Source organism: Patiria miniata, unplaced genomic scaffold (genome assembly GCF_015706575.1).
Source record: "Patiria miniata isolate m_02_andy unplaced genomic scaffold, ASM1570657v1 HiC_scaffold_1, whole genome shotgun sequence".
In the NCBI taxonomy this organism is placed as follows: domain Eukaryota; kingdom Metazoa; phylum Echinodermata; class Asteroidea; order Valvatida; family Asterinidae; genus Patiria; species Patiria miniata.
The window spans coordinates 513896-534508 of record NW_024037047.1 but is presented as its reverse complement, the minus strand read 5'-3'; the positions used below and the strand labels follow the sequence as shown (position 1 = coordinate 534508).

The following is a 20613-nucleotide window of genomic DNA, read 5'->3' as shown; positions in this document are numbered from 1 at the left end:
GATGGATTTAAAATTAGCAGAACAAATTTTAGATAAAACAAGTTTTATTAAACAAATAAAAAAAATATTGTTTTCAACTTCTTAAATTATAACTTTTCAACAATAAATTAACATTTAAAAAACATTTCATTCATTAATTTAATTTAAACAATCTGAACATTAGTATACAAATACTATTAAATTTGTTAAGAAATAAATTATTAACTTTAACAATTATTGTCCCAGAATTTGACAGGGCGACGAGTCTTTTGCTAAGCAACGATGTAGATTTTCGGGGGCATTTTAAGACATTTTGTTCAAACTTTTGCAAAATGTCTGGGCGAGTAGTAAAATTCGCGACTGACCAGGACAAAACTGTCCTAATGGGAAACTTTGAAAAGCGAGGATGGGTACAAGTTTCACCCGAAGAAGATTGGAATTTTTATTGGTGAGCTGAGCTGAGCTGAGCAAGTTGGCTGGTTTGGAAACCTTGCCTAGTCTTGGCCCGAGACACGGATCGTGCAGAATTTCCATCGTGCACAGTGCGCCCTCTAGTAGTATTGGCACAAATTAGACCAGCGCTCCTACTCGCACTTACTACTTTGTAGGGTTTTTTTGCTTTAGAAGCATACTCACCCTCTTTATAGGCTAATCAGAAAGTGCTGCCTTTTTCAGATGTATAGGCCTATTTTTCGTGAAATTTCCAGATTCATTTTTACACGTTTGCGTATCAAAATTTCATCATGAAATTTCACAAAAATTAGACATCTGAAAAAGGCAGCACTTTCTGATTAGCCTATAAAGAGGGTGAGTATGCTTCTAAAGCAAAAGAATCCTACAAACTAAGCCTAAATGTGAAAATCAAAATTTGGCAAAGTCGACGCGTTTTTGTACATGTGGATGTGTGGCCTATGTTTACGGAGGCAGTCCAGTAAATAGGCCACATTTATGGGGCTAGCTTACCCCTAGAACTATGGGTATTGTTAGTTTTACACGTAGTACCCATAGTTAAAGGCATATTAACCATGTCAGTGCGAACATGCTGTATAAAACTCCACGAATAATCAACGACCCAAAAAAGTAGAGTTGAGTTTTGGAGCTGCGGCTGTATATTTGTACCCCAAGACTATGCTCAGCAGTAGTACTTCTTGACATACTCAAGCTTAAAATATAAGGGTTGAATCGATCCCGATAGTGCGAAAAAAAGTGATGAAAACATTGCCATTTCCATACCGAAGCTGCAGTCTACGTTTTAACGTGCACATACACAAAGCGTTGTTGGCGTGACGTCTGAGTCTTTTGGTCTGCATAATCTGGGAACTGACCAAAGACACCGTCTTCATAGTGCATATCGCGGGTGGCCTCAGACGAGCCAATTAGGAGGCTCCAAACTAACCAGGCGTATAGGAGAATGTGACAACATTCTTGACTTGGTATTCACCAATAACACGAACATTGTCAAAAATGTAACTGTTACAGATGGTATTTCCGATTATGATGCATTTTTAGTGGAACTGGATCGGAGACCCAGCAGAAAGCGCAAAGTTGAGCAGAAGAATTTCCTTGTGAATAAGGCGGACACGACGGTGATAAGTGATCACATCCAGCAATTTTCCACCCTGTACTTTGACAAGCTTACTACTTCCAGCGCCAAGCAGAAGTGGGATGCATCAAAAGTTGTATCTTGGTTGGAAGCCATGGGAAAATTTGTTCCCAGCCGTATGACGAGCTCAAGGGCCATCCAACCTTCCTTGGTTTAGCAGAGCCCTGCATACATGTAGCTAGTGCAGACAAAAGCAGCTAGCTTTACAACCGTGCCAAGAAGATTAAGTCTGGCCAGGACTGGAGTATCTACTGTTCAGCCAGAAGGGAGCTTACATGTATCTCTAAGAACAGCCAAAGCCGAGTTTGTAAATGAATTTCTGGAGTCTACCGTCAGAGAGAAGCCCAAAGCATTCTGGTCTTACATAAAGAACCTAAGACAAGAAGACATTGGTGTTGGTGACCTCACTGACCTGAAAAAGGACAAGACTGTTAGTGGCACAATAAGGAGAAGGCGGAAATTCTCCAACATTATTATTATTATTATTATTATTATTATGCATTTAGGTACGCTATTCATAGTATAACTATATCACAGCGATTACAGTAGTAATGAGCAATATAACAACAAATCATTAAACATTATACAAACAAAACAACAATAATACATCAATTGGGAAAGAGGTATGTTTTGAGGATCTTCTTAAACACATCCACTGATGGAGCAGATTTAATATAGGAGGGAAGTTCATTCCACTCCTTAGCTGCTGTAACAGTGAATGTACGATCTCCTGCCTTACTACGAGTCCTGGGAAAAGTTAGCCGAGATGGATCTGCATTGGAGCGAAGATTAGTACGCAAAGGTCGATACAGCTCAAGACACTCATTAAAATACTCTGGGGCCTGATTATGAAAGAATTTGTATACAAATAAAAGAATCTTAAACACAATCCTCTGTTTAATTGGTAACCAATGAAGCGATCTTAGAAGAGGCATGGCATCATGACGGCGATCCAACTTAAAGATGACACGAGCAGCCCAGTTCTGCAAACATTTCCAAAGTGTATTCACCAAAGAAGACGACAGCCCCACTTTCACACCTGCCCGGCACCCTGCCTTATACCACACCTGAATATCACTACTGGAGTTGAAAAGCTGCTGAATGACAGCGATGCATCTAAAGCCACAGGTCCAGATGGGATTCCCCCCTGGTTCTTGAAAATGGCTGCAAAAGACCTCGCTCCAATACCTGGTGACATGTTCCAGACTTCTGCTGACAACGACAAAGTGCCTGATAGTGCCAAGATATTTGAAGTGGTTGACTACCTTGATGAAACCTTCATTGCCAAGAGGGACTACTGGGTTAGTGTTACCAGCTCTCCTGATAGGCATGACTTCAGTCTTTTTGTAGCTCATCTTGAGGCCGAGTTTCCCTGCAGTAACGCGAATGGCCTCAGTTGTCTTTGCCATCTCAACATCGGATTCCTTGAGGAGACCTATGTCATCAGCATAGTCCAAGTCAGCTAGCTTAACTGCAGGATACCTGGAGCTTCTAGGCACTAGGGTTAGACCTCTATTGTCTTTATCATAACAGCTGTTTTCATGGCAAAGACAATGGCTAACCCAAAAAGTAGAGGAGACAGTACGTCGCCCTGCCTCACGCCTGGAAAAAATAATTGAGGAAATAGTGCAGAAATAATACACTACGTTAGCTGGCATTTTAGCCTTGTTGTTGTCACTAGTACAATGCCCGTCTAAAATGTGCATGTTCGGGAAGCGCAAATTGCTTTGCTGCTGGTATTGGTTGCATGGGTGGCTTGTGCGTAAAGCGCTCGCCTCTCACCAAGACAACCACGGTTCGAATCCTGGCCGCGGATCGCATGTGAGTAGAGTTGTGCGTTGGTTCTCTCCTGTGCCACGAGGTCGATGTGGCCGGCAGCCATAGGCGCCTTTACGTGCCAGCGGCCCGACCATGTTGTAGCCGCGTCCTTCGCAATTCAGCATATTATCAGCTGCGAGTAAGGATGATTAGCCTCCCAAATTATTATTATTATGCTTGCAGAGTTTTGGACTAGGCAATATACTGGCACGTTTGCCTCAGAAAATATTACTTTTTTTGCAGCTTTTTCGAGAACCACAACTCGTCCAAACAACTTCAAAGTTGATACTGCACATTCTGTGGTCCGGAGCAATACACCCGCCGATTTACAACTTCATACGTAGTCCGGTTCTGGAGATAATCAACGTACAGACAGACAGACGGACACACACATCACATTCTTGAAATTATAGTAAGGATTACAGACAGCTTGACCCTGTGTAAGCCACTCACAATTTCAATTGATGATTTTTGTATTTTTTTACAGGAGCAATGTGCAGACAACTCGGAATATTTTCAATGTTGACACTGGCTACAGGCTGCAAGATGATCAGTAAGTAAAGTTGGCATACATACAGAGCATGCAACTCAAATCTCATCAGTCCAAATTCACGTGTACCTATAGCCCCATAAATGTGGCTGAAATACTGGACTAATCTCCGTACCTTGTATGTTCAGCCACACTGCTACATGTACCCTATGCATGGACACCCCCCGTTGCTAAGAGCAAAAAATCAAACCAAGATCGAAATTATTTTATCACTTTATAATCACCCCAAGTATTCTACAGGGCGTTTAAAAAAAAAGGAAACCGAGCTTATTTTGTTGATTTCTCGGGTATGACTAATTATTTAGTAAAATGGTACGTTCCGCGAACTCCATTTTACCGTCATGGATGACTGAGCACCAAGTGATGTAACTGACATGCCAAAAATGGCCTTGCACCACATGCATCATAAGACCAATTGACAGTTAATCAGAGAGAGACATTATCGGGAATTTGTTCACAGCAATGAGAACCAGGGCAGAGATTTGCGTTGAAAGGAATGGGGGGCATGTTGAAGGCCAGGACAGTGGGATTAACGGGGAAAGGGATCAAACTTGATATGTTTTAGCAATTGATTAATGACTTTGATAATGTACGTCCTGGATTTTGTTATTTTTAACATGCTGAAAACTGTCAAATCGTCTTGTGGTGCATGTGGCACAAGGCCATTTCTGACATGTCAGTTACACCACTTGGTGCTCAGTCATCCGTGATGGTAAAATGGAGTTCATGGTGTCAAGAAAAAGAAGACATGGTTATGTAAAAGATGGTGGTTACCATTTTCCGAAATAATTAGTCATACCCGAGAAATCAACAAAATAAGCTCGGTTTCTTTTTTTTTGGAACACCCTGTATAACTGCTTAATAGCAGAAAGCTGTGGAATTCATTACCTTCAGAGGTCTAGTTATCTTATCATTTCGGTTTGAATTCAGACAATTTCTGCTGCCATTTTTTACAAAAACGTCATGCTGCTTGACGTCATGGGTTGTGATAATCGCGCCCTCGCTGAGCTTGCGTCGAACTTTGGGAAAGTCTATCTGCATGGCTAGTTGCCTGTCATTCGTGCAACCCATTATATTTAACAAATGCATGATCTCCCCCCCCCCCCCCAAAAAAAAATTAAAAAGAGGCAACAGTTTTTAATTTTATGCAAATAAATGACTTCTCCTGATATTTTTTTCTCGTTTTAGGGTCATCAATCACTTTCCCAACCACTATGAGTTGACGAGGAAAGATTTAATGGTCAAGAACATCAAGAGATATCGCAAGGAGTTGGATAAAGAGGGCAGCCCACTAGCAGAAAAGGATGAAAACGGCAAATACATTCATCTTGGTACATGTAATATTACAACAGTTCTTTGAAGATATTTCAAAGGCATATAGGATCATTTGCATACACTCAAGAATGAAACTGCCAGAATATTATGAAAAAGCCCACTTTGTTGTTACTAAATAGTAGTGTTAAACATCCCTCGAAATCGTTGAGCCTGATATGATGTCATTCTCAAGAAAAGAGGAATTTTGTATCAGTACTTACGATGGTTAGGACCTAACTATCGCTGAGAACAAACAGTTTTTCTCATATTCTACTTCCGTTAAATGACAGCGAGCCAGCTATTGACATCAGCTGGTACTCGGCCAGTCCCTGTGACCTATGGGTTCTATGCATGACAGATTTCTGCGTGCCGCACTTTGAAGGTTGAAAATGAACAGCGTTTTTACATGTTGTTCCAGCATAAATACTTGTCATGTGATTAGCCTGTGTATAAAAGTATAGCAGGGGAAGTGGATGGACATTTTGACCATCTGTGACTATGGGCTCTGTGTGACAACAAAAGAGGGCTCGTTTTTACGTCTTTTGAGAGCTCTGTGGATGGGACTCACAGCATGCGCGAACTGTAATGTACTGGTTCGCGTGCGAAGTATGCACGACTTCCTGAATGTGCAAAAGCTATAGCCACCGCATCTTCGCGTGAGCGTCGGGCGTCGTCGGCGCGCGAATACATGTATTCAAATTCAACTTGCAATGGTCTCCAAGACTAATCCCCGCCTCCAATAACTTTGGATACATTCGAAATACACAGTGGATGGACCAGGAACCAGTCTACATGTAGGTCTCCCCCAACTCTCCGTTTCTTGCTGTTGATGGGGTACTTGTGCACGGATCCCATTGTAGGAGTGTTAACTGATTTATTGTCAAAAATCAGATTGTTGTACATGTAACTAGCTTTTTTCAGTGATTTTTTTTTTTTTTTTTTTTAAATTGTCTCTCTTTCAGATTTCATACCGGTCACATTCCTGCTGCCAGCTGATTACAATCTCTTTGTTGAGGAGTTTCGGAAAAATCCCTCCAGCACGTGGATCATGAAACCCACTGGAAAAGGTGAGACACGGGCAATATGTCTGGGATCTCTTGATGGTTGAAATTTATCAAGGAGTGGAAATGATGAGATGAAATATTTATTCATCTATTAGGCTAAAAAAAAATTACTCGGTCTCTGGTCAGCGCGCGCGTCGATTTTAATCATACGCGTCAACCTTTTTTTTCCTTCAAATTAACACGGAAGCTACAACAGCACCCTCTATTTCCGCACCTCCTCAAATGTTTGTACCAAGGAGCACCAAGGAATGGGGAAATTGCACCAAGGCAAATGATAAAGGGCACCAAGGCAAATTATGCAGGACACCAATGTATAATGAGGACACAAACAAGCAAAATAGTACCCACCTTGTCTGTACAATTCAAGCTTGAAGAAAAAAAAAGAAAAAAAGAAAAAAAACAAACAAAACCGCGTTGCCGCATCAATTCCAGAACTTCGGTCTGACCAGAGACCGACTATTTGGTTTTTTTTTCCTTTAAATGGTTTTTTTTTCCTTGTTTTAACTGGGTAGCCCATTCAGTGGAATCCACTGATCTCCCATGGGGCCCAGTAAAGAGAAGACAATGTGAAGAAATTATAGTTGTAGACGTGGGAGGAAAACCCCAGTAGAATATTCTGAGGAAAACCCACGGAATCAGGTAGGAACTGAAAACCCAATCCACATATTGGCCCAGGCAGGAATCGAACCCAGGTCACAGCGGTGGAAGGCGAGGAAAATACTGCTACCCCAACCTGACTTCTTAAAGATAGATGGTTGTTATGTAGTCGAGTTATAGTTAAGACATGCATGTATTATCAGACAGATCGCAGGTCCTATCACAAACCAAATTGCAAGTAACAGGTGAATGAACAATGGCAAATGTTTGTGTCACAGTGTATTCAAATGGCAATAGCTTGCAACTTGACTTGGTGATTATTTGACTTGTGATCTCACTTTTGAAGACTTGACATCAACTCTGATATGATGATGAAAATATGGATAACGTTGATAATGGTGCTAATTGTTATGTTTTTAATCATGATGAGGGCAATAATGGGGATTATTATTTATATCAGGCTTCCGGCGGTAAAAATAAATCAGCGTATTGTAAAAAGTTCCCGGATGACTGCAATAATCAAGTACCCGGTGGACTGCAATAACATTATTTTTGCAGTCATCCGGGCATTTTCGCTGGTTCCCGCTTGGTCAAGAGCATAGAAAGTCACAGATGTCAACCACTCAGCAGAGCGTAGCGGGCGCATACTGTCGAACACGGAACACGCTGCGCGTATGCAGCGCGCACGTAGCGCGCAAAAGGCCAGGTATACGCACACTGTAATTTGTCAAAAATTACAGTGGCAGCTTCAAAACGTTTGATGTAAACGAAAAAGATGTAATAAAGACAGTATATTCAATTGTGCTTCTTGCGGATCAAGTCAGCCTGATATAAATAATAATTACATTGGATGGCTTGTTTTCAGTGGATACAAGAATATATTGCACTCGCTATGACAATATTGCACTCGTCTTCGACTCTTGCAATATTGTCACTGCTCGTGCAATATATTCTTGTATCCACCTCAAAGCCATCCAATATTATATAATTATATAGTGTTAATCATGATGATGGCAATAATGGTGATTTAAATGACAATATAGTGATTATGACAAGAACGACAGTGATACTGATTGAATTGAATATGATAATAACATTATCATTACTTGATTTCAGCTCGTGGTATAGGCATCTTCCTGATCAACAAGTTATCGCAGCTGAAGAAATGGTCACGAGACAGCCGCACATCTTCGTAAGTGTTCCATCATTACCATGGCAACCACAATACTACACTAACAGCAAACCAACTGATTTTTATCTCTTAAAATTATGTGGTCTAGTAGTTACAATGTTTGACGTACGTCAGTGTACCTGTATGTGGATTTGAACCCTGACGGGGAAGACGGTGCTTGTGTTCTTGGGCAAGACGCTTTACTACAATTGCCTCTCTCCACCTAGGAGTATGATTGGGTACCTGTGAAGGTAGAGACCAGAATGCCCTGATCTCGAGCTGCTGCAAAAACTGGTCTCATGGCCTGATGAACAGGGATAATAGTTGTGAAGCGTTTTGAGACCTTTTGACTATAAAGTGCTATATAAGCACTTCGTTTTTTGTCAATAGATTCCAAGCTCCTTCAGCGAAGGATGCCTACGTCATCTCCAAATACATCGACAACCCTCTGCTGATTGGAGGCAAGAAATTTGATCTTCGCATCTACGTGTTGGTGACATCATACCGGCCTCTCAAGTCTTATATGTGAGTATTTGTTGTCATCTCTAGCGACCCAAATCCTTCAAATCCCTTCCCAGATTCTGTAGGGTTTTGTTGGATATAGAACTGTACTCTAAGCAACTACTTTACATGAGTCTTGAAGTACACCCTACAATGTGTCAACATATTAAAGGGAATGTACATCATTGGCTTCTGCTGTAATTTTCAGAAATGAACTATTTGAGAGGTAATAGTATAATAGATCAAATATTGTTACACTGACATTTTTTAAGTTTTGTGTTCGAAAAGGTTGGAAAAACCAAGAAAAACAAAAATGTTCAAGTAGTCTGGTTCCCTGACTCCACAAAAGATAAAATGGATCAATGTAATAGATGATGGAAAATTAAAAGGGAATATACAACATTTGCAAACATCGAAAAATAAAACTACCAGGTTTTTACGAAAAACCTTACTAGGATGTTGGTAAATGACAGTCTCAAGCATCTTGTAAAATTATGACACCTGGTGTGAAGTCATTTTTAAGAAAACGGTATTTTTGTAAACATTTCCAACGGTGGTCGGCCGACCAGCGTTGGAAAAACCTAACTATTTTTCACTTACTGCTCCAAATTTACCTTTTTCCAGTCCAAATTTTGTTTGCTATTGGTTACATGTTCATGAACAGGTGCAGGCCAGCTAGACTGGTTCCCTTGCCTTACAAAATTACAGCAAAAGCCATTATTGGCAACCAGTCCTTTACCCGATTTTAAACATCACGTCTATACATGTAGCTGCTCTATTACACTGTTATCCCCATTCATGAATACCGTTTCGGTTAATAACCCAAAAAAGTTCAAAAGTTGACATACTTCCAACAAGTTTCAGGGCTTTTCTACGGCATGCACACCTCTCCTTGTATGGAGATCATATCAGTGGCTATCAAGCCGGCGGAGCACGCAGGGCGTACTGTGCGCATGTGGCGTAGAGCGCGGGTGCTCCTGACCAGTTTTAAACATTACTGACCCGTGTTTTACCGGCGGTAAGGTTGAAGGCCATCCACGTAACGGGCTCTCAACCAATAGTAATTGTTAACCCTGCGCAGCGTTTACAAGAAATGTTTATCCGAAGTCGCCAACTGCGTACCTTTGGGACGCAGGTACTTCCCCCACTACGCAAGACCCTATCCATGTCAAAACAACAAAAAGCCACGTGCCAGACAGTGTCCAGACAGTTGCCAGACAGTGCACTTGAAAGATAATTGACTGGCGGCTGCGGTATGCAGCTATGAAGGGAGATGGCTGTGTCAAGTTACAGGTGTTTGTATATGTTTCAATGAGACTTGGCAGGAGGCCTGGTCCCAAGGTTGTTGACACCGCTCGGGTGAAACCCTGGCTGCAAAGTTCATTGAACCAGCTGATTTGGCAAGGGTTGAATGAGGATTAGATGGAAGGTGAACGTCATTGGCCCTCAATTTTTTTTTTTTTTTCAAAAAATTTGGTCACCTGCGTACGGTACCCAGGGTTTGCAGGTCACTCGGCGCAGGGTTAAACTATCAGGTATTTATGAATGCAGATTGTTTGATTTTTGTGGATTGGGGTGGCTTTCTTACACTGTTTAGGCAGTAAGAATACAGAAATTTATTATATTGGGAGTAAAATTTACTTTGCCCTTTTCACCTCAAAGATCTTGGAAATTTATTTGTTTGTTTTGCATTTTCAGCTATAAGCTTGGCTTTTGTCGGTTCTGCACAGTCAAATACAGCGCCAATGTTAACGAGCTGGATAACATGTTCATTCATCTGACCAACGTCTCCATTCAGAAGCACGGGGTGAGTTTGGAGCCATTTTAAAGGTGTACGTTTGGCCAGATTTTGCACAAATTTCAGGTTCAGAATTAAACACATAGCAATCCTTGAAACATGTGACTGGAATGATGACTATCTATTTAGTTTCCTCAGAATGATTTAATTTTCCTCAGAAAAAAATCTTCGCATAAATTTCAGGTTCAGAATTAAACACATAGCAATCCTAGAAAAATGTGACTGGAATGATGACTATCGATTTAGTTTCCTCAGAATGATGTACTTTCCTCAGAATTGTTTTTTCTTTGACTGCCCTTTGGAGACACCCTTATCATTTCATGATAAACAAATGATAAACGCGTTGTTCAAGCCCAAATGAGCACTTTCTCTCAAAATTGCTCTTTGAGTGAACAACTTTCTTGTTTGTAAGCACGGTTTGTTCTGCACTTCCTCAGATTATACTTAGTACGTTGGCCTACGTGTATGGAAAGTTATGCACAAACAGCAACATGTGTCTTGTATGATGGAGTTTTTGCATTGGGAACTCTATATTGTGGGTTCTGCCAAACAAGATATTGATTATCGGTATCGTTTCGGTTTGCGGTAACACCATGTGGTAATAACTACCGTAATTTTCGGAATATAAGCCGCGCGGCGTATAAGCCGCAGCACGCAAAAATCTGCAAATTAAGATTTGAAGTCGGCGTATAAGCCGCATCGGCGTATAAGCCGCACCAACCGCAGCGGTTCAATTTTGTAAGGCCTCCAAATTCTAGTCAAAATGCTCTGAACCAGTTCCATTTACACTACGAAAGCTATAAAAGGGCCACAAAAGTTATGTCAAATCATTTACAGTCGATTACTCTTACAAACAAATATGGAAATTGATGATGAGAAATAAAAAACGGGAATTCCTGCCGGCTGGCTCGTGAGCCTGTGCCGGCGAATGACATTATTTTCCCCCAGCACTTGACACTTGAGAGAGTATGCAACCCACCATGTGGCGTCTGACTGGAGCGCTACAAATCCTGCTTTGTGGCAACAAACGCTGAGTTGTTTTGTCCTAAAGGATAAACAAGTCCGTTTTTACAGCAAAACTTATCAAATTGTTGTGATTACTAACGAGTAGTAACGTCAAAAATTCAAGTTTGGATCGTAACTTTCTTCGAAAACAGTCAACACGATGCTGAGACTTTTATGGACGAATCCATTAATTTCGTAAGGGGTGATTTCACCCCTGTTTTGAGTTTTACATCGTTTCTTGAATACCTTTCAAGAAAAAAAATTATATTGTGACGTTGAACAACTGATTATCAAATAAAGATATGTTTCCAACTCCATAAAAAGTAGTAGTTGTCTTTTTCCTTTTTTTAAACAGGGGAAATATTGGTAATTATTGTTCCCAAGAAAGTACACCCCTTTATTACCACAAATGGTGTGGTCCATGGGAATCCATGCAGCATGCATGCAGCATATGCAGCATCACGTACGGCCGGTTGTCGATGTCCAAGGGACAGCTTTCACTAGCCGTACTTTTTACCGCTCTGTACCTTTTTGTGGGACGTGCTTTCGGTTTGTTAATGACTTTCTTAATTGATAATCATTTCAGCAACACATCTCTTCTTGTACCAGTACATTAAATACACATGTAAATGTCATTTTTATTCTTCAAGTCTCGGCGTATAAGCCGCCCTGTGTATAAGCCGCAGTAACAATTTTCATGGGCAAATTCAACGTATAAGCCGCGGCTTATATTCCGAAAATTACGGTACTGCTTAGAAGATATTAGTTCTGAAAAGAACTTGTCCTGCTTATTATCAACTTTGCTAAGTAGTTTTTTGTTCTGATAAGAACAGTCCTGCTGTAAGTTCTAAACGAACTTGTCTTTGGTCTCCAAGATATTGATTGCGGTAACTGCTGCTATATCAGATTCGTGCCAGCTGACCCCGGCAAGCTCGGTGGTGGAGTGGTAAGACGTCTGCACTAGTAAGCAGGAGGTCGTGGGTTCGAGTCCCACTTGAGTAAGGTTGTGAATTTTTCTTGCAAGCCCTCAGACAGCACTTGTACTGAGTATATAGTTCTTCATATTAGGTTTTGCCCTTCACCGACGTATTTAAAACGCTGTATACTCAGTGTGTTACCTCCCGAGTGAAAGTTGGAAAAATCACTTGGGTGGGACTCAAACCCACGACCTCCTGCTTTCTAGTGCAGATGCCTTACCACTCGACCACCGAGCTAACAGGATCGGTTGGCTGGTTCAAATCTGATGTACATAGCAGCGGGTACCACATTAACTATTCATAAGATATTCATAAGTTGCGTCGGGGTGATGTATAAAATCGAATTAGGTTTTGCCCTTCACCGACGTTTAAACACTGTATACTCAGTGTGTTACCTCCCGAATTATTTTTTTTGCCAACTTTCACTCGGGAGGTAACACACTGAGTATACAGTGTTTCTACGTTGGTGAAGGGCAAAACCTAATTTAATTTACGTCACCCCGACGCAAAATTGCATCATATGAATAAATAGTTCTCGTAGAAACATTATGTCATTGAAGCAAAAACCCAACATTAAAAATCAACAGTAAAGCAGTTTGGAGGTAACATCCAATGCATTGTTTTTGGCAATCATGGGCTCAATCACACAACATGTACACAGCCCAGATACTAAACAAAACAATTGACAAAAACAAAGTTGACAACCCCAGTTGCAATGTGTACAGGGTGACAAAAAAAACGAAACTCTAATGTCGGGACTATTGTTTTATGGTGTTATGGTAAAATGTACAAGTTTTGAATGTAGCACCTTCAAAATCTAAGATATGAAAGCCCAATTCATAAGCTTTCTTTTATTTCAAGCATCATTCGAATCACTCATGTACTTTTCAAGTTACGGAATTATAAACACAACCACCATTTGAAGGTTCTGTCCACATATCAAAAAAAAAGGTGTGCGTTCTTTCAGCAAAATGAAAACCATTCACACACATCCCTATGTGATTTGTTTTCATTTTGCTGAAAGAACACTGAACTTTTTTGTGATCCGTGGACAGAACCTTAAAATGGTGGTTGTGTGTAAAATTCCGTAACTTGAAAAGTACATGAGTGATTTGAATGATTCTTGTACTAAAAGAAAGCTTAAGCATTGGGCTTTCATATCCTAGATTTTGAAAATGCTACATGCAGAACTTCACTAAAACAATGGTCCCGACATTTGGGTTTCCTTTTATTTACGCACCCTGTACTGCTTTATTACCTCTGACAGTTGTACACATGTATGCTATGTACACAAACCTTGACTTGATTCACGTTTGTTTCCTTTCACAGGAGGAGTATAATTCTCAGCACGGTGGGAAGTGGACTGTACATAATCTCAGGGTGTACTTGGAAGGAACGCGAGGCAAGGAGGTAACAAGTGTGATTAGAACATATCGACGGTGTTTTCACGAAGTGACAAAAACCTCAATATCCTGCAAAAGGCTCAACCCGAGATAATCGCATTTGGAGTTAGCCCTTTTTTCAAAATGCATTTTCGATTAGTATGTAGTTATAGATTTGGGTGTTTTATTTGCATTGTCATGCAACGTATGCTTTGTTCTTTGCTAATTCAAAGTTGTTTGTTAAAAATCTCTCTTAATTAAACAGTAATTCATTAATAAAGATATTCTTCACTTCGTGAAAACAGTAAAACACAGAGGCCTCACTATTTTTCCCCATTATGTTGTACACACTCTTCGTCACTTTGTGAAAACAATAAAACGTTCCAAGAAATTGTTACATTGCGCGTCATACGTCACTGCAGCGCGGGCGCGTCTGTTTTTGTATCGACATTGCTCGCGACGCGCGCCTACTCCCATCCTAACGCGTGCGTAGAGAAATGAATTATCCCTCTGGCCCTGCTAACTAGGTTTTTGTCACTTCGTGAAAAGAGAAAAACAAGGATTTCAGGCTTTTTGTCAAATGTTTGTTTACAATAATTACAGAAGTAAACAATATTTCGCTTTGAAACTTGGTCAAATTCTTCTTTTTGTCAAGTGCAATATATTGGCCAGAAAAACTCAAAAATCGAAAAATTATCAATTTTCCAGGTTTTTGTCACTTCGTGAAAACATTGTCGATATTTGTGGCCATGAAACCAAGGATTTCTCATTTGTGGTAAATTGGTAAAAGGCACTTAAAGCCACGAAGGATCGTTTGTTTTCTTCAAAATGACAGCATGCCAGAAGGAATAATTTCACTGGGAGTCATACCCAAGTGCAAGCATAATTTATAGGACTGTTATTGGACATTTGGTTTTATTGGACATTTGGTTGTGCAGTCTTGGTCATTGTAGATTTGTCTGTTGTCGCACAGGCCGGAAAACACCTCAGGATAGAACTCAACGAAGTAATACTTCAAATCTAATTGACCAGAGCCTTTTGCTTGTAACATTCCTGAATCCTGATCCTCCAACCATACTATGCAAATAATGAATGTTTATGAGTGCAATGGTAAGAGTACACATAATTTCATGTTCCACTCCATGCGGCGAATGCAACATTTCATCTGTCACCGAATGAAATTATTCTTTCCATTGCATGCATGTGTAACATTCATTCCTTGTTTTATACAACACCTGAATAAATCCTCGTCATCTGATTGATCAGAGCCACCATTCGTGTGACCGTGCAATGCCACTCCTATTTACCATGAAATAGAACTTCTATTTTTGCGGTGCGGCCACGCCCGCGCCTTGCGTTGGGACGAATAATTCAATGACATGTGACCAGCAACCCACCAATCAGATGACGGGGATTTATTCAGGCACTTTATAAAATGACATATGGAATTCTATACAGTGAATTAGTATTTCCACCTGTGGTTTAAAGCTGGAGTCCATCATTTGCAGCTATCCAAAAAGTAACTGGCGTAATTCTTGTTGAAAAACATACTTGGTTGAAAGATAGTAAGGGGACTAAACTCCCTGTGAAATTATTCTTTCTGGCAAGCTGTCATTTTGAAGAAATCAACAAAAGAAGGCCTTTCCAACGGTGCTTCTTAAGACGCACCGTAGGAAATTTAAATTAGTAGTTCGTTTTGTTTTGCAGCAAAGCGCCCGCAAGCATTGGTACGACGCACAACACGCGCGCCGTTGCTATAATTCGTCGGATCAGTGCGTGACATCGCGTCGCTGCAATCGGCTCAGTGAGAACGTGTCTCAGACGCTGAATTCAGGCCCAATTCAAAACAGGATTCAGCAACTTTTGATTTGAAATCGAGATCCTAGAATGCTGTTTTTCTCGGAATATACAGCTAAAGCTGAGCTGAAACTTTCATCAGGTTAGTTGTTCAGCACCCTTCTTTAGATTTTGAACACTTTTGTTGCTTCAAACGAACAAAATGCACAAATTACAAATGATGGACTATATCTTTGAACTGTCTTCTGGTTGCAGGTGACAGACAAGCTTTTCGATGAGATGAACTGGGTCATCGTACACTCACTCAAGGCAATGGCAGTAAGTTCCAATTGTTCGCTTTTAAAATTGTGTAATTGTCGTAGAGCTATATTAAATTACTAGAGTGCTAACTTCGTGTACAAAGTAATGCCTGCTGGGCGCATCCATGTTTGTGCACAAACCTATGGAGACCTAAACATTTTGTATGGCCTTTGAACGGCTATTTGCATATCTGCATTTGTATTCCATACTGATGCGTTATCGAAGCCAATACGCCCACAACCGAAACGCACGATCAGCAAATGAGCGTGTCATTTTGCTCTACGCAAACAGCGCAACGCGCGTGCGCGTATTCGCTGCAGATGCTTTTTGCCGTCATGTTTTTTTTTTTAATCGTCAATGACGCGCTTAAGTTGTCTGCGTATGTTCAACTTGCGCGCATGCTTGCGCGTTGCATGTAGAGTACGCTTTCAAAATTCAATCTATCTAATTTCATTATGTTCAACAAACACGCACATGAATTCAAAATGTCTGTGCCCAGGACGGCTTCAAAGCGTCTCCGCATGCAGAATGACGAGTTAACGCTCTAGTAATTTAATATAGCTCTATGGTAATTGTGTGTCACTAGTGCAGGGCCCGGCGAAAATGCGCCTGTTCGAAAGGGGCAGTTTAAAACTGCTCATGCAAACAGTGCACACGATTCAATGGTGCTGTTTTCACAGGTTGAACGCACATTCACAGGTTGAACGCACACTTTGTACATATTGCCATCCTCCGGCACTGATATTTACCCCTGATAGACAATGGTATCGCCCTACAGTAAGGGTTGCTTAATCGACCGCCTACGGTGAAGGTTGCTCAGTCCACTGCAAAATGCATGTACCCGTGCAGCCGCTCACGTACGTGTACATACGGAAACATTGTATGCAGTGCTATTCACCCATACTGGACAATGGTATCGCCCTTCAATACATGTGCCCGTCCTTAATCCATTGTTTGCGTCATATTGTGCACGCGCTTTAGCTCGAACATGACGTAAACAATTGAAAAGGACGGCAGCGCATGGTGGTCTAGGCTATCATACTGCCACATTTGCCTCAGAAAATGCTGCTTTTTTGCAGCTTTTTTCGAGAACCGCTCATCCAAACCACTTCAAACTTAGCACTGCACATTCTGTGGTCCCGAGCAATACACCCGCCGATTTTCAACTTCTTTCAGTGCCAGGCTCTGGAGATAATCGACGTACAGACAGACAGCACGACAGACACACAGAGATTCCTATAATTATAGTTTAGGCCAAAAAAAAAAAGTCTCCGGTTTCTGGTATGCGCGCGCGTCGCCGTAGCCATGCGCGTCGGCAAAATGAAAACGTTTTTTTTTCAATGAAAGATGATGTCTCAAACCGCCAAACTCACTGGTTTGACTGGAATCCTGCTGCTGCACAATTTTAACGTGTTTTTAGATTGGGTTATGGTCGAGAATAAGTTTTATGTGGCCTCTCTGGACACCCATATATTTGCACTAAGTTTAGTCGGGCACCATTTGCAGTCATCAGCACACATATGAAGCAAAAAAATAGGTAAAAAAAATAAAAAGCCGCGTCGTCGCACCACTTTTTGGGCCAGCTCCATACCAGAAACCGGAGACTTTTTTTTTTTGGCCTTATAGATAAATGAGTTCCATTTTTTTTTGGGGGGGGGGGTGTAATTGCATTGGTCTTAACAAAAAATGGATATTCATGTTTGCTCTCTTTTTAGAATGTGATGGCCAATGATAGACATTGTTTTGAGTGTTATGGTTATGACATCATCATCGATGACAACTTGAAGCCTTGGCTGATCGAGGTAAGATATTGACCAGTTTGCGTCGGAGGACGTAAACACGCACTGGCTGTTTACATGTATATACACAGGCACGGCTGATGGGTTAAAGATGTCGAGCTTGCCTCAACCGCCTCCGTGGGACGTCTAAACATGCTAATCCCTATAATAATCCCTACTCCGAAATAACATTTAAAAGTAGGACATAAACATCCACACAACTATCCTTTCAAAACTGGGCGTTTTTGTGTTATTCCTATATTATGCGTGCGAGAACGAATTTCGGGGTCCACTTTTGCGACCCCATAAATTCAAGCTGTTTGGATGCTAGTTGTGATTTCATTCGTAAAGTGTTCGCCTTTTGCGGACGTTGAAGAAACCATTTTTTGTTTGCATTGGTGATTGGTCACCGCGCGCTGTTCCCGAGACACACAACGTGTATATCGTACACTAAGAACGACACGAAAAACGTATTCGTACTCTGTCATGTCCGGTGTAAACAAGCGGTTTCTTTTCGTCTTTTCTTGGGAATGGTACGACATTAGGTTGGTTTCCTTTCAACCAGATGTTTGAAATAGGCTAAGTAAACAATCCAAAACATACAATTTTCGGAGATTTCAGGACCTAGTGTCCCTTTAAATTCTATTTCAGTCAATGGTAAATTACAGGTAGCAGGTTGGTAGAGCACTGCTGCTCAATTCCAGTAGTTAAAGGTTCGAATCAAGCTCCAACCATTGGTGTTATCTTTTGGTGTTAGGTCAATGCCTCACCTTCGCTGACCTCAACGACAGCCAACGATCGCATCATGAAGTACAACCTCATCAATGACTCCCTCAACATCGTCGTGCCGAACGGCGAACCACCTGAGTAAGTACAGTAGAATTGTGAGTTCTCAGTCCGATTGTTAAGTAGCAGAAATAAGAATGGATCATGATGCTTGTGTCCTCAAGCAAGACAGTTTTCCGTAATCGCATCTCCTGACCCAGATTTAGTTATTGTGTGTGGTTGGTACAGAGAAATGCTACACAGTACACAACGGGTTGCTTACAGGCGCATGAACCCGAGCGAGGCAAAGATTCAGGAGTTGATGGTTCATGTTGGCCAAGGGAAAATAATACCTGTGAAGTGCTTTGATATTCAAATATGTTTTACCCCTGATTGACAGGCTTATAATTATTTCTGGGTTTATCTCAGCTAGTGTAAACTAGAGTAAACTTTTGTGGGGTGCTGTCGTCCAATGGTTACGGTGTTCGATTTGTGTGCCGTGGTACATGTACATAAGTTCGAATCCTGACCGTGGGAACATGGTGCTTGTGCTCTTAAGCAAGGCACTTTACCATTATTGCTTCGGATGGGACGTAAAGCCGTAGGTCCCGTGTGTTGTGTAATGCATATTAAAGAACCCAGTAACACTTATCGCTAAGAGAAGGGGTTTGCCCTGGTGTTTCTGGCAGTGGCTGCAATATGCGCCGCAGCACCTTGTCAACCCTTATAAGGTGCTACATAATGGGTCTCATATTTCTCATATACTTTATTTACCTTTCGTTAATAATAGACATAATAACCAGCGCCTTGAGTACCTAATTGTTGGTAGATACGTGCGCTATATAAGACTCCGTTATTATTATTATTATTAAACTATCATAAACAGAAGAATGAAGCTGAACCCGAAAGACTGGTTCACTGCGCCGTGTGGCGTTCAGCCAATAAGAAAATTTGTTACGAGGCACCCCGATTATTTGAGTACGTCTGTTGCAAAATGGAACACGCGTTGGGATTTCAATCTTCCTATTAGTTTTTTTGTCAATAAATAGAATAAAAAAATTAAAAAGGGGATCACGCTGCACTTTAATAATACTAGCTGATGTGTGGTCACTCTTAAATGTGCATGAGTCGCTTATATATCCAGACAACTGAGGGCTTCTGTTGTCACTTTTCACTGCACTGATAGATGGGTACCGATCTTGGGTAAATTATATTTGCATGCATTAGTAAAGGGAACTAGGCTGTTTTCCGGGCATCGGAACACGATCGATAAAATACATCTTAGTTCTTACTTGATTTTTGCTTGTTTAATGCAAATAGGCCTACATACGTGACCGGTTAGTTTCCGTCTGTAAAATGATCACAGTTCTATGTACCAATGCGATTAAACAAATTGGTGAGGGGATTTTTAGTGGTACGTGTCCGTCCGTCATGAGACAATTCTGTTACATCGTTACGTGCCGGTCATGACTTGAAGTGGGACGTGGGTTCATTCCTTGCACGGCCCTTCGCTCGTACCCCCCGCCCTGCAAACAGGGCGCTGGTAAGGGCTGATTAGCTTCACAGAATCTTGTGAAGGAAGTACAGATTGACCTTCGCATGCAGCTAGCGCGCGCTATGCATGATGGGCACCGGAAGCTAGTTTGTGTGACGCATTCTACGTCACAGGTCACGCAAATCTATCCGATGAGAGCTCAAATGTCGTCAGCCCTGACCAGCGTCCTGTTTGTAGGGCGGGGGGTACGAGCGAAGCACGGCCCCGGTTCCACTCTTTGCACACCGGGTTCCAGTGACGCGTTCATGTACCCACAATTTTTTAACACCGTTCGAACAATGTTAAAAAAAATTGCTTAAACACTAAATTTGTTATTATTTTTTGGGACTGGTTTGCACATGTGTTGTTGGAGAACAGATATAATATTTTTGACTCAGGTTTTGTTTTCCTTCTTTGTATCTGCTTTGGGGGTTTGGAATTGGGTCATTCTATAAATTTGGGGTCCAAAGTGTGACATTTTTCCCGTCCCTGTTACCTTGGTACTTTGTAATTTGCCATTCAAGCATCATTAAAAGTGACTTCAAATGATTGTTTATTTGTTGGGTAGGTAGTTTGCTATTCATAATCACTCTTGGAGGATGACTGCATTAAGGAGTGCATCAGAATTATACAATCGTAGATGTCAGATGTAACAGGGACGGGAAAAAAAGTGGACCCCA

The 20613-nt window shown here is 41.2% G+C and overlaps 1 protein-coding gene across 1 annotated transcript in view; it reads left to right on the top strand.

Moving 5' to 3' along the window:
* The first annotated feature begins 208 nt into the window (after nucleotides 1-208).
* Nucleotides 209-20613, top strand: part of LOC119733783 (probable tubulin polyglutamylase TTLL1) — a 42982-nt gene continuing 22577 nt past the window's right edge. Inside the window, exons 1-11 of the mRNA XM_038207185.1 lie at nucleotides 209-427; nucleotides 3888-3953; nucleotides 5139-5281; nucleotides 6227-6331; nucleotides 8042-8117; nucleotides 8487-8621; nucleotides 10296-10404; nucleotides 13707-13787; nucleotides 15812-15874; nucleotides 17572-17658; nucleotides 18392-18501. Of these exons, the coding sequence (XP_038063113.1) occupies nucleotides 312-427; nucleotides 3888-3953; nucleotides 5139-5281; nucleotides 6227-6331; nucleotides 8042-8117; nucleotides 8487-8621; nucleotides 10296-10404; nucleotides 13707-13787; nucleotides 15812-15874; nucleotides 17572-17658; nucleotides 18392-18501 (1091 nt within the window). The 5' untranslated portion in view covers nucleotides 209-311. The remainder of the gene's footprint in view (nucleotides 428-3887; nucleotides 3954-5138; nucleotides 5282-6226; nucleotides 6332-8041; nucleotides 8118-8486; nucleotides 8622-10295; nucleotides 10405-13706; nucleotides 13788-15811; nucleotides 15875-17571; nucleotides 17659-18391; nucleotides 18502-20613) is intronic.